Source organism: Octopus bimaculoides, chromosome 4 (genome assembly GCF_046866305.1).
Source record: "Octopus bimaculoides isolate indiv1 chromosome 4, ASM4686630v1, whole genome shotgun sequence".
In the NCBI taxonomy this organism is placed as follows: Eukaryota; Metazoa; Mollusca; class Cephalopoda; order Octopoda; family Octopodidae; genus Octopus; species Octopus bimaculoides.
In genome coordinates this window covers 107,546,086-107,561,540 of record NC_142931.1, presented here as the reverse complement: position 1 = coordinate 107,561,540, position 15,455 = coordinate 107,546,086, and the positions used below count along the sequence as shown (strand labels likewise).

General features: G+C 37.3%; 1 protein-coding gene across 1 annotated transcript in view; it reads left to right on the top strand.

The window, feature by feature from the left end:
- The window catches only part of LOC106879427 (focadhesin), a 301,702-nt gene that overhangs the window by 203,875 nt on the left and 82,372 nt on the right, over nt 1-15,455 (top strand). The window contains exons 23-25 of the mRNA XM_089351161.1: nt 4,049-4,277; nt 8,159-8,419; nt 12,722-12,792. Coding sequence (XP_089207287.1) covers nt 4,049-4,277; nt 8,159-8,419; nt 12,722-12,792 — 561 coding nt within the window. The remainder of the gene's footprint in view (nt 1-4,048; nt 4,278-8,158; nt 8,420-12,721; nt 12,793-15,455) is intronic.

Sequence of the window (15,455 nt, the reverse complement as noted above, 5' to 3'; positions counted from 1 at the left end):
CAGTGCCGCCAAACTGGCTCCAATGCAGGTAGCACATAAAATACACCATTTTGAGCGTGGCCGTTGCCAGTACCGCCTGACTGGCCTTCATGCCGGTGGCACGTAAAAGCACCCACTACACTCTCGGAGTGGTTGGCGTTAGGAAGGGCATCCAGCTGTAGAAACTTTGCCAAATCAGATTGGGGCCTGGTGGAGCCATCTGGTTTCACCAGTCCTCAGTCAAATCATCCAACCCATGCTAGCATGGAAAGCAGACGTTAAACGATGATGATGATGACTTCAGCTTCTATTTACTGGCATTATCTTCTTAAATTCATTCCTTCCACTTCTTTCTTTCCAACCAAACTACCAGATGTCCTTGTACAACATTGGCCATAATGAGCATCCGTTCTTCCTTGGTTGCATCCTTTTCTTCCATTTGGACCTAAATTGTTTGATTATGTCGTCTTCCCATCACCTCAGGCATCTTTCAAATAGTCTCTTCTAATCTTTTGAATATCACTCAACAACTGCAAAACTCTACTTGTTGTCTGTGGCCTGTACTTTTGGTATTCTATAATTACATTATTCACTCCAGTCCAATCTCAAATTATCATATTTTGGCTATACTCCACAATGATATTCCTAGCATGGATTTTTCCGTAGCTATTTGTGTCATGACCAGTCACTGTTTTTCCTTCTTTGTAGCAGCAGACAACAGGTAGATTTTTGCAGTTGTTCAGTGATATTGAAAAGATTAGAAGACATTACTTGAAAGATGCCTGAGGTGATGTAAAGACAACATAATCAAACAATTTAGGTCCAAATGGAAGAGAAGGATGCAACCAAGGAAGAACGGATGCTCATTATGGCCAATGATGGACAAGGACATCTGGTAGTTTGGTTGGAAAGAAAGAAGTGGGAGGAATGAATTTAAGAAGATAATGCATGTAGGAATGCAAGTATTTAAATGAATTAATACAATTTCATCACTCTGTTATTTACTTTTATCTCAGTAGTTAAATTCATTCTCCCAGATTCCACACATTCTCTAAGGTACTGTGTTTTTTCAGAAGTACAACTCTTTTCACAAATACTATATGGGAGTGCTGAAAAGTTTCTGACTTTAAGGGTATTGCAAAAGGTCTTGCTGGGGGCCCAAGTGTGTGAATCTGAGAGGGAAATATGTTGATTAACCCTTTAGCGTTCAGATTAATTTGTCAAAAGTAATCCTTATTTATTCACATTAAAAAAAATATATCTGATATTATTTTGTAGCTTCAAGATAGGAAAGATGTAATTGCTTATTTTTAGAATGACATTGCAGGGTAGGTGTGAGATGCTGGTTCTGGCCAGTTTGAGCATAAAATGGGTAGAATATTTGGGCCGGATACAGCCGGTTTAAACACTAAAGGGTTAAAATCATAATTAACTGGTCCTCCTGTATTTTCTTTTATCCAAAGCCAGGAACTTTTCAGCGCCCTTTCATTTATTTTCTTCCAAATACCTCATTTTCTTCCAAGTGCCATTTATTTCTACTAAGTATCATACATTTTGTCAAGTATTGTAATTCCTTCCAAATACCACTCTTTATACTCTTCAACTTCTGTTTGATTTTCTTAGATCAGACAACCTCAGCCTACTTACTTTCATTTCTAATTCCATTCCTCCAGTTTTGCATTGTAAATTTTATGATGTCTCTTATATGTTATAACTTTGCCATAGTAGTACTACTCCTAAGTTATCAAAAATTCTGATGCCAGTCTGATTGAATTTGCTTATCAAATTCAACTGTTAAACCACTACTTTTCATTGTTGCACACATTTTGTGTGTGTGTATGTATGTGTGTGTGTGTGTGTGTGTGTGTGCACATGCAAGCAGTCAATCTAATCAATCAATTGTCCCAGTAATTTATTTCATCATTTGTTAGTCCAATATTGTTAGATTGGCAAAATGGATAAAATGGTAGCCACAATGCATTTTAGCTGCTCATTACAATCTTAGTTCATATCTTTTCTTTTGGGGTCAATACATTAAGCACCAGTTAACTACTGAGGTCAGTATTATCAACTATTATTATTCTTTCTCATAATGTCTAAGTTTATATCTGTCTTAGAAATTATTAGTATTCAAGTAAAACTAATGTGCACCACTTATGCACAAATATATTTTATTACTTTTTTAATAGTGACTTTGCTGCAATGCAACAAACGAGCACCACTTATACACAAATATATTTTATTCTATAATAGTGATTGTTGAAGTGCAACAAATGTGCACTACTTATGCACAAATATATTATATCACTTCTATAATAGTAACTTTTTGCCAATATTCTTCTTCACTGGAACTACATCCCTACCGCTGAGAATTTTGTATATTCCGATTTTCCATCTAAATATAAAGCAGTTAGTGTTTACTTGAATTTGTTTACTTGTATTAGGCGAGAAATTTAGAACTTGTATATGAGACAAGGAAAGGCATATGAACTAACAGTTGTGAATAAACGAGGCAGGAGATGACAGAATTTTCTAAAGGTTGTGTGCCCGCTAATGTAAAAATGAAAACATTCAGGCATTACAAGGGTCAGCTGAAAAGTTCATAGGCTGACCAAGGTGCTCTCGTGGAATGGGATCAAATTAGGTTTATTTTTCAATATATCCCCCCCCCCTCCGTACAGTTCACACATTTCTGCCATCAGTATTGCAGTGCTTGGATCCCATTGGTGAAGAAACTTTCATCCTGTTGGTCAAAATGTCATCAGCAGCATATATGTCATCACCATTGTAATACTGATTCCCAACCAAACATTTATTCATGTTGGGGAACAGATGGTAGTCAGATAGGGAGGCTGATCAACCAGTTCAAAGCCACAGCCACACACTGCAGCCATTGAAAGTAAGGACTTGTGTGCTTGGAACAGGTGAGGAGGGGTGTTTCTACTGCATGGGTTATTTCTTTGTCTCTGCTTCAAATTGGGTTAGTGAAAGCTCAAGAAAAGACCAAAGCTGGATTTCCCTCAAACAATGTCAGATTTTCGTTTGATGTGATCAGCCTGGTGTGCTTTTGATCAGATTTCAGATGATGTGGCACCCAGTGAGCAGAAACCTTCATCATTGTGCAGAATATTCTCACCTCTTTTGCAGGATATTCTAATAACATTGGCTATTTCATTTATAGTCAATCACCTGTCATCCATCACCATGTAGTGAACATGATCAATGTTTTCTTCGGCGGTGACAGATGCTGGATGTCCAGACCATGGACCATCTTCAAGACTCCCTTCCTCTTTTAAATTCAGCTACCCATGTTTGCACTGCTGATAAAGCTGGAATATCATCCCCTTGTGTAGCAAATATGTCAGCATGAATGTCATTGGGAGGTAAACCCCTATTTTCTGTAGGTACTTGATAATACCACAATTCCAAATTTTATTGATTTTCAAGAGAAGTCACTACTAGTTACTTTCAAAGTCTTCTTTGAACAATCAGATGTCAGTTTACCTAGAAAGAAACAATGTAGTTAATAATAATAAGAGTTGAAATTAATGCATGCAGGAGTTCACAGCTCTAGCATCACTTCTTCATAATCAGCCTATGAACTTTTCACCCTCAGATGTATAATGATAATGTCTGAAAACAGTGGCTGTGTGGTAAGTAGCTTGCTTACCAACCACATGGTTCTGGGTTCAGTCCCACTGCATGGCACCTTGGGCAAGTGTCTTCTACTATAGCCTTGTGAGTGGATTTGGTAGATGGAAACTGAAAGAAGCCTGTCATATATATGTATGTGTGTTTGTGTGTCTGTGTTTGTCCCCCCACCATCGCTTGACAACCGATGCTGGTGTGTTTACGTCCCCGTAACTTAGCGGTTCGGCAAAAGAAACCAATAAAATAAGTACTAGGCATCCAAAGAATAAGTCCTAGGGTCCATTTGCTCGACTAAAGGTGGTGCTCCAGCATGGCCACAGTCAAATGACTGAAACATGTAAAAGAGTAAAGAGAGAGTAATGGGCACTTTGTTGTTTTATTTTTCTCAAAAAAAGTTAACATTTTTTTTTTTCCTTAGAGGCAATCCTACCATGCAAGCAAATTGTGTGATGGCACTCTCTGGTGTGGTTTGTGCAGTAAACAAGTTCAGATCTGGGCAAGATTCATCATCACTTGGTGAAGAGGAGTCAGGTTCTGCTCATATGAAACACAAGCAATGGTTAATGCTAATCACTGACACCGTACTCTCTTTATGGAATGTCAAATATAAAACCAGTGGAAATAATCTACTAGGACTTTGCCAGCAGGTATAACTCTCAATTTCATTTATACTCATTTCTGTTTGACAATAACCTTTAACCCTGTTGTTACCATATTTCTTATTTTTTTATTGCTCACAAGGGGGCTAAACATAGAGGGGACAAACAAAGACAGACAAACGGATTAAGTTGATTACATCGATCCCAGTACGTAACTGGTACTTAATTTATCGACCCCGAAAGGATGAAAGGCAAAGTCGACCTTGGCGGAATTTGAACTCAGAACGTAGCGGCAGACGAAATGCTGCTAAGCATTTCGCCTGGTGTGCTAATGTTTCTGCCAGCTCGCCGCCTTACCATACTTCTGTTGAAATAACCTGCTTTTGTTTCATCTGACGAATTTAACAAAATAACTTCATTGTTATGAAGCTGATGCTTAGAACATAAATTTACAAGAAATTTTAATTTAGGTCACTATAACACTTTAACATTTAAACCTACTAATATCTGGCCAAAATATTCTATCTGTTTTATGTTCAAACCAGCCTGTCCTAGAACCCTTTTTTTACCATATTTCTGTTGAAATAACCTGATTTTATTTCACCTGATGTATTTATCAAAATAACCTTGTTGTTACTAAGCAGGTGTTTGGAATGAAAATTTATAATTTTAATACAAGATTTTAATTTAGGTCACTTTAACACTTAAACCTACTGGCTACAATATTCTATCTGTCTTATGTTCAAACCAACCAGACCTAGCTTCTCACTCCTATCCTATAATGTCAATTTAAGAAGAAATCATCACATAATCAAAATTTCAAATCTATGAGATAATGCATAATTGAAAACAATGTTACTGAGTAAGCATTACAGTTGACTGAGTAATCTGCATGCTAAAAGTTTAAATCAGGACATTTGTATCATAGAACCAGGGGTAATCTCAGGTGGGTTGGTATCAAAATTGTACTTCCATTGCAAAATAATGGTTACCTACGAGAAAGCTTAAGTTTTCAATGCAGTTTCACTTTTCAGTTTAACAAAGCTTCCTTTTTGGTTGTGATGGTTACATAGTTCATTCATAATGTCTCCATCAACTGAAACTTTATCAAGTGACAACAGTACATTAGTTATTCATAGATTTGTTGCATTTTTCAGAACTGCTGTAAAAAAAGTAGAATACACATGACACATTGCTAACCTCTTATGTGGTGTGTTTCATTAATTCTGATTGTTATCTCAATTAATTGCCCTTGAGTTGTCACATGAAGGTCATACTTGAAAGTTTTAATAAAAATGACATTAAGTGAAATGAAATAAAGTATTTTGCTTGCTAATTAATATGAGGGCTTCATATCTGTTACAGCTGAGAAATATTTGCATATGACAATTCCTTTAATTGATTGGGAATTGTTACCAGATCTCTTGAAAGCATTTACATTCACTTGAAAAAAATAAAGGGAAAATAAACTACGTCAGAGAATTCTTTCTAAGGAAATTCTGCAGATTATGGGAAGGTGTCTTTGTTTTAATACATTCACTAATAATTAAATATTTTAGGTTTTGGAAAACTAGAATTAATTTTGCTCTGCTTTTACTAGTTTCAGGGCACTACCATTAGTATGATTGCTAGTTATTTCAACTCACTTCCTTGACTCTATCTCTGGATTTGGTTCTGGTGAAGTACTGAGCTGAGCAAAACTGCCCTTTATGTTTTTTGCAAGGAAGTGTGTTCATCTGGTATCTGCTCTGTGAATGCATCCACATCTACACCTTGTAGATTTCTGAAGTTTTGGGGGCAAGAAGCATTTGAAAAGTTGTAGACCCATGAACCTTAAGCTTTTACAGTATTAGGTGCTTACTGTAGGTGAAGAGAATTAGTCTTTGGTATTATGCAGTAATGTTCATTTTGGAGGTTAGTGTAGCTTTCAGTCTCAAAGTTACATGCTAGACCTTCTAGAATCTTCCCTATCACTGACCATCTTTCACATCTATCTAGGAAGAAGAGCTTCAGTACTTATAGCCTCTCCTTGTAGCTTATCTAATGTACCAAAGCAATCTTCTTAATGTTGTGGTGTTGGATTGCATCAAGCTCTGCTGTTAGTTTGAAAATTATGTGGTGACCATAACTGGGAGCATTAATCCAGGCAATTGAGAATAAATGTTCTTCATAGGATCAAGATTTCCTTTTTACTTTTGGATGATCTCAGAATTCAACCAACTTTATAAATAGCACACATTACTTTATAAGCTAAACAAACTCTACATAGCTGCTCCACCTGCTAGAAATAGAAGTTAAATCTCACTCAAGTTGCACTTTACCATTTCCAAAATAGGACACATTGGATAAAGTAATCCTCAATATACTGCCTGAAAATGAAACAAATATTTTTGAAAATAGGATAGCCATGGTTGAAATGCTTTTCATCATACATCTACCTTATCATGGCAGATGTACAAGGAGATTCACTGAACTAAAGAAGATCATGTAGAGGATTAGAAAGGTAGTGCATTTGTACTGCTTGTTTTAACTGAAGCACTGCTGTCACTTGATGAAGTGCAACAACAAATGACTTTACTTGCCCTAATATATCACAGAGACGTATGAGTCACCTGGGTATGACTTTAAACTGCATTCACTAGTGGTTTGGATGTTGCAAGGCTTTGAGGAGTGTGGAACAACCTCTTAGTAACTATTGTTCTCAGCTCTACTCTGACCCAGAGTAGTAGCACCTTTCAGGGTCCCAGAGTATGTTGAAATCATTGAATGCAACATGGTGGATGTAAACAATTTCAGCAAATGAATATAATTGAATTAATGGTGGGTATTAATAAATGCTGAGTGGATACACAGACATCAAAGTGTCAATGACCAGGATCTGATTATATTTCAGCTAGTGAAAGACCACTGTGACTAAAACCCAAGCCAGATATTCATGCAGTTTGACTCAATTGGGACATCTGAGTGGAAGAGTTACATTGGTCTATGCAAGTCAGCTAACCAAATGATGAGTATGGGTGTCCCATTTCACAACTGAGTATTGTGGGAAAGAAAAGAAACTCTCATAATTCATTGAAGTATGGGTTTAGAAAGATCCATGTTGAAGTTATGCTAGCATGAAAAATGTACACAAATAAATATAAAAAAATTACTTCAGCATTGTTAGAGTATCAGAAAGAATATGTTGTATTTTTTTTTTTTTTTTTTTGGTTATTTATATTCTAAGTTCAAATCCTGGTGAGGTCAACTTTGGTTTTCATCTTTTCAAAGTTGATAAAATGAAGTACTGGTGTCTATAATATCTATTACAATCTTCCCCTAAAAATTGCTGGCCTTCTCTTGAAATAAGAACTAATGAAAGTTTATAAGCTGGCAGAATTGTTAGAGCATTGCAAAAATATTTTGCATTACTTGTTCAAACCTCATCAATCAACCTTTGCTTCTCATCCTTGTGCAGTTGATAAAATAAAGTGCCTGTGAAATGGTGGCATCATTAGAGGGTAATTTCAAAATTTCTTGCCCCGTCTCTGAATCAGAAACAATGAAAGGCAATAAGATAGTAAAATTGTTAGACCATCAGCAAAATGCTTTGTGGTATTTTACCCAATTCTTTTGAATTTGAGACTAAATCCAGCTTTGATTTTCACCTCTTTAGGTGTTGATAAAAGTACTAAGGTTGATAGGAATGGTTTGCTGTTGTTATTGTTGTTTTTAATGCTTCATGATGTATAGAAAGTGATTTGGTCATTGTTGTTATGATCATTGAGATAATTACTTTTAGGTATGGGAAAATTTCCACCTTAGATTATTGTTAATTCATTTTTGGAAAATCTTCGAACATATTTTTGCATCAAAATAAGCTTTTTACCAAAAGAAAAAACGTCATTACTGTAATTTAAACATAGTTCCTTTGTTTGATTGGTTTTCAGCGCAGTCAAACAGATCGTGCTCCGGCAAGTATACTGTGCCAGGCTTCTGCCTGTCTGGCACTTCCAAGATTAGTGAGCAGCCAACTCTCTCCAGAGACATGTGGCAGATTGTTTGAAGTCCTGTCTATGATGACGTTATCACTACCTGGAAAAAGCAACCAACCAGAATCTCCAGTCCTTATATTCCACAATGGTTTAGCTCTTGGCATTTTGATATCTAGGCTTTTTGAAGAGCATTTCGTTGAAGTCTGTGGACCCAAAGTAAGTTTGTTGACTTCCTTTGTTTTTTATGTTCTTTTCTTTTTTTTATTTTCTTATTGACCTTAATAACTGATTGGTTAAGTTGCCATTTCTTTTTCTGCCATTCATTTTGAATGTTACATCATAATCGCTTATGCTCTATTTTCCAGAGATAGACTACTAATGAGTTTAAATAAGTTGCAATCTTAATTAGATCGGTATACATTCAAATTTTAATTTTACAGATTTGTAACTGCTTTTTAGCTGCTGATCAGTCTTGATCAAGCAGACCTCTAATCAAAGACATTCTATTCATGTCATACTATCTTTTATCAGACAGTATATTTAAAATTGTATTAACCGATATGTCTTTCCTTCTCTTTAAAGACATTACTGTGTTATTAGAATGAAATTTGGCTGCTATTTCTGACAAGTCAAATTACCACAAAGAGGCTTCTTCATTGAAAGCATGGCTAAGTGGTTCAGAAGCTTACTTGTTGGCCTCAAAATTCTGAATTCATTTCAACTTTTAGACTCAGTGTGGCCCAACTCTTATATATGAAATCAAATAAACAGAAACTGTATGGAAGTCTGTTAGACAGCTTATACCTTTCGTTCAAAGGCCAAACCTTGTCAGCAGCTGTTGTGTTGTATCCTAAAGAAAGATACATTTAACAATTCATGATCTGTATATGTTATCTTACAAACATATCCTTCTTCTGTTTCTTGGTCGACTGGATAATAGTAGGAAAAGCAGCTGCCTATGAAAACACTTTCTCCAACTGTATGCAAGTTACCCATATTGTTAAAATTGTTTCAATTTAGATGGAATGGACAACAAAAATACAAAACAGTGAAAGAGAAAAATGATGATGATGATGATGAGGAGGAGGAGGAGGAGGAGGTCTAAGGTCTCCATTAACAACACGTTGAATGCTTACTGGCTAACAGTCTCATAAAGCATCTTGTTAATGTTAGTGTTTCTTCCTATGTGCAGGATTACAAACAGGAAACATTGTTGTGACAGGAGGAAATGATTTATATACTCTCTTTACACATGCTCACTCACTCACTCACTCACTCATGCCCATGTGTAAACACCACCACTCCCCCACTCATCACACACACATACACACACAAATGCCCACACATGCACACACTTACACACACAAACAAATGCCCACACATGCACACACACACACACACTGATGCCAATGCATATACACACACGCACACATTCACAGAAATTAATTTTTCTATTTCTTTCACTTCACTGTCTATATTTGTTCAGTCAATTTCGAGATCATGTTAGAGATCAAATTGCTGGCATGGCTATGTGGTTTAGAAATTTGCTTCCTAACCACATGATTTCAGATTCAGTCCCGTGTGGCACCATGGGAAAATCCTTTCTACTGTAGCTCCAAGGTGATCAGTCTTGTGAATGAATTTGGTAGATGGAAACTGGAAGAAGCATGTCATATATATGAAGGGGTGCTGAAAAGTTTCTGATTTCGGTTAAATGGAAATGCAGGTGGATCAGTTGTGTTTCTATTCAACTTATTCCCCTCTGAGATTCACACACTTATTGCAACGATCCTTCAGTTTTTCTAAGACCTGTAAAAGAACTTGAAAGTTTGGGCCTCCAACCCGGCCTTTCATGATACCCTGAAAGTCCCCTGTAAATATGTGTGTGAGAGAAAAAGAGAGAGAGAAAGAGATTGCATTTTTGCTTACAGTCCACTGCAGAAGTATGCGGAGGTTTCTTGACTTGTCATGGCATGTTGAGTGATCATTTTAAGCAAAAATGCTCATTTCATTGTCATTTTTTCAAGTTTCTACATGAACATGTCTAGGCTGTTTGCTGTTCAGTGGTCTGAGATGTTTACCTTATTTGGAAATACGAGGGGGTGCTGCAAAGTACCTGGCTTTAAGGATATCACGAAAAAGTTCAGTTGGAGGCCCAACCTTCCAAGTTCTTTTACAGGGCCTAGAAAAACTGAAGGACTACTGCAATTATTATATGAATGTGAAAGAGGAATATGGTGAATAAAATCATGATTAACTGATCCTACTGTACTTTCTTTTACCCAAAGCCAGGAATTCTTCAGTACCCCTTCGTAGGTGGATGCTGGCATCAGAAAGGGCATCCAGTCATAAAATAGGAAGCAAACTCTGCTTCAGCATACTCTCAACTGACCCATGGAAGTATGAAAACAAAAGCACTGAAACATTTACAAAGCCCAATATACCCACCATGACTACCCATCTGATAAGGGTACACCAGGCATATGCATTACAACCATATGTGAGTGTGACTTGGTAATCTCATATCAAGATAAATGCTCAGCTCATGACCTTTCAGGTGGAGCCCAGTTAGAATTTTCTTCAGGTCAAATAGCCAATCCCACTCAAAAGTTCCCTGAAGATGGGTTGTTTAAGGATGATGAACGAAATACCCATGTTTCTAGAGGTGAATTTTCCAAATCGAAAAGAATCACTCTCAACACATGGCTATGATGCTCCCTTACTTCTGCTCATGATCAGAATGTACATACCATCAGCCACTAAGGGACATGCTCAACTGGTTAAGGTCAAGCAACTGACAAGCAAATCTGTGGTATTGAGGAGAATATTAGTGTAGCCCATTATTATTGCATCAGGGCATTTATTATTATTATTAAGGCAGCGAGCTGGCAGAATCATTAGCATGCTGGGCAATATGCTTAGCAGCATTTCATCTGTCCTTATGTTCTGCATTCAAATTCTGCTGAGCTCGACTTTTCCTTTCATCCTTTCGGGATTGAGAAATTAAGTACTAGTGAAACACTGAGGTCAATGTAATCGACTAGTCCCCTCCTCCAAAAATTTATACCTTGTGCCTTCAGTAGAAAGGATTATTAATATTGTTATTAAGGTGGTGAGCCAGCAGAACCGTTAGTACACCAGGCAGAATGTTTAGTGGCATTTCGTCCGTCTTCACATTCTGAGTTCAATCAGATACCGCCAAGGTCAACTTTGCCTTTCATCCTTTCAGGATCAATAAAATAAGTACCAGTTGAGATCAGTTTAATCAATTCATCCCCTCTCCTAAAACTGCTGCCCTTGTGGAAAAATTTGAAACCATTATTGTTATTATTATTATTAAGGTAGCAAGCTAGCAGAATTGTTAGCTTACCAAGCAGAATGCTTAGCTACATTTGTCCGTCCTTTCATTCTGACTTCAAATTCCGCTGAGGTCAACTGTGCCTTTCATCCTTCCAGAATCAATAAAATAAGTACCAGTTGCACACTGGAGTCAATGTAATTGACTTGACCCCTCCCCCTAAATTGAGTAATGGAGTCATGGAATTATTGGAGCATCACACGAAAATGCAATGGGGTATATATTCTGGCTCTTTACTTTCTTGATTCAAGCCCCACCAAGGTCGTCTTTACTTTTCATTGTTCTGGACTCAATAAAATAAAGTACAGGTGAAGTTACTGGTGTCTATTGCCCCACTACCCCCCACCCCACCAAAATGTTTGAGATTATGATTATTATTATTGTTGTTGTTGTTGTTGTTATCATTGTCATCTTTTCTCTCATCTGCCACTGTCACAACTAATGTGATTCTTCTTGCTCTTGTTGCATTCTTTTATATATATACACACACATACAGACATATTTTTTTGTATATTACTCTCTTAGTTCCATTCTTTTTTTTTTTTTTTACATTCTCTTTTGATTTTGATTTATTCATATTATGTTCTGCAATTGTTACATCAACAATGCATCTTGAGTAGCTGTTTTATTATTATTATCATTAGTAGTAGTAGTAGTAGCGGTGGCGCACCGCTGCTGCCACTACTACTACTACTACTACTGCGGCGGCGGTGGTGGTGTGAGATTTTGGTTGTTTGTACATTTTCGTACATTTGTCTTTGAATATTTCAATTTCATTTTTTTCCTGAAATTCTGACACCTTTCTTATATTCACAGTCAAATTATTGAAGGAAATGACATTTTGCAATTTCTTTCTGCATTCTATTTATTCTCTTTTATTGTCTTTTAAAAACAGATATATTTATGTTTTTTTGTTTGTTGTTTGGTTTCTTCTCTCTAGACAAAATAAACCAGTTTCTTAAAAGGTCATATGTCATTGTGATATTTTTCTTTACTTACAAGGTTAACTTTGCGAAGATTGAAGAATTTTTTTCTTCTTTTGAATTCAAATAATAAAGTTGAAAAACTATCTAAAACTTCTACTTCTCATACATACAATTTGACCTATGAATTAATTTTTTCTCATTTTTTTCCCCCTGCTTATTTAATTTTCTATTTAGAATATGGAAGAAGTATGGAAATCTCTTGATGCTCTTGAAGAATGTGCCTTGAATGATAGCTTTCCAAACCGGTAAAAAATCATGTTTCCAAAATTGTCTTTTTTTTTTTTTTTTTTTTGTGGTGGGGCTACAGTAGAAAGGGTGCTGGCTCTTTTGCTAGATGTTTAGTATGCTAAATCGAACAGGAGCAGGTTACATGGCCACCCTACATTTTATATGAGGTTAGGTGGAAGTAACTGGGGTGGAGCGCAAAAAGTGGTGACAAGGTGCCAGAATGTGGCCTACCAGAAGCTGAGTAGAAGAGAGTGTATGGGGCTGAAAGTTAGGAAGGGTGGATGGGTAGATTATACAAAACCATGCAAGAAGAGTGAGAGGTGGTTAGAGATGGGGATAGGAGTGAATATAGTAAAAGGTAAACAAGGGTGGAGGGATAGTTAATGGTAAATATGAGTTGGAGAGATGACAAGAATAAGGAATAGATGTCAATAAGACAGTGTGTGTGCATGTCTGTGTAAAAATATATATGTATCATCATCATCAACATCATTTAATGTCCATTTTCTATGTTGGCATGAATTGGACATTTTGACAGGAGCTGGCCAGCCAGAAAACTACACCAGATTCCAATTGTCTATTTTGGTAGAGTCTCTATGGTTGGATGCCCTTCATGATGCCAACCACTTTACAGAGTGTACCGGGTACTTTTTACATGGTACCAGCACCAATGTTATTATGGCACACCAACACGGGTGCTTTATATCTGGCACCAGCTCAGGTGCTTTTTTATGTGGCACCAGCAAAAGTTCTTTTTATGTGGAACTGGCACACACATACATATATGTGTGTGTGTGTATATATATATATGTGTGTGTGTGTGTGTGTGTGTAAAGGTGCATGGCTCAGTGGTTAGAGCGTCGAGCTTACGATGGTGAGGGTGTGAGTTCGAATCCCGGACTGGGCTGTGTGTTGTGTTCTTGAACAAGACACTTTATTTCACGTTGCTCCAGTTCACTCTGCTGTAGAAATGAGTTGCAATATCACAGGTGCCAAGCTGTATCAGCCTTTGCCTTTCCCTTGGATAACACTGGTGGCATGGAGAGGAGAGGCCAGTATGCATGGGAGACTGCTGGTCTTCCATAAACAACCTTGCCTGGACTTGTGCTTGGGAGGGTAATTTTCTAGGTGCAATCCTATGGTCAGTCGTGACCGAAGGGGGTTTCAGTTTATTTATATATATATATATATATATATATATATATATACTGAGTTTATTGAGGTGCAATTTTCTATAACTGGATGCCCATCCTGTTGTTAGCCCTCAGCTGTTTCCAAGCAAGATGATGTTTCCCCATGGTCAGATATTTTCACAGAATATTGAAAAGGAATGAGACTGCTTGTGTGTCAGTGATACAGCTATTGCATAATGTCAAGACAAGGTGACCCCCCCTCCCACACACACACACAAACGTGTATTTCGTAATTTAATAAAACAACTCTAACCAAGCGAAAATCAAATGTATAGGCGTGTTAGCTTAGTCATCTAATGCATTGTGCTATTGTGAATGCCATATGTTCGATCCCCATACTGGTGAGTAATACTTTTTTAATAAAATGTTGTGCACATTTTCTCAATAAACTTTATTTTAAGATTATTCTATTAATGCACCTTTAGCTTAGATTACTGCTTCAATGTGGAACCATAATTGTCAACATGTCTGCATTTCTTAATCCTTATTCACTTGAGACATCACCTGGACTACGGCATCCAACCCATGCTGGCATGGGTTGGACAGCTTGACTGAGGATTGGCAAGCCAGGAGGCTGTGCCAGGCTCCAATCTGATCTGGCAAGGTTTCTACAACTAAATGTCCTTCCTAATGCCAACCACTCTGAGAGTGCAGTGGGTACTTTTTTACATGCCACCAGTATGGGGGCCAGTCATGCAGCACTGGTATCAACCACAATGTGAGGGTGTCTATAACACTCTAAATGTAGTAGTTCATGGGATTTAAATCTGGCAAATTTGGAATCCACAAGTTTGCTATTACATAATCATAGAGACTAATAATAAATGCACCGTTTTAAAGCCTAGCCAGGCTCATGGGCCCGGTTTCCCGGTTTCAATGGCGTATGCGCTCTCCTGCTGGACGGGACACCAGTCCATCGCAGCGTTACTCATTTTTGCCAGCTGAATGAACTGGAGCAACGTGAAATGAAGTGTTTTGCTCAAGAACACAATGCATCGCCCGGTCCAGGAATCGAAACCACAATCTTACGATCGAGATGCTGACACCCTAACCCCTAAGCCACGCTTAACATTTATTCTTGTGTTACACAAGCTTTGTGAGAAGGTACTGAGGTTTGTTGAAATGCATTGCCTTTCATTGAGCACTTCTTCTATCCAGGGATTAACAACATTCTCCAGCACCTGAGCATATCCAGTAACACTAATTCTAACACCCTGTGGACAGATGTAAGGTGGTATGACATCATCTTCATTATTCAACACTCCTAAATCCATCACAGTTACTGGAACCATAATGTGCCTCAGTCTGGGGACATTAGAAAAATCTACACAGAATCATCTATCATTTCTCCTGTTAGACTTTAGTCCTTGGTTGAAGTTCTTCTCAGCAGAGAGGAAACAAATCATGTTATGTTTGTTGGGGTTTTAACCTTGTTAAGTAACCACTTGTTGCAGCTCAAATGGTTTTCCTGTATTTTTGTAGACACG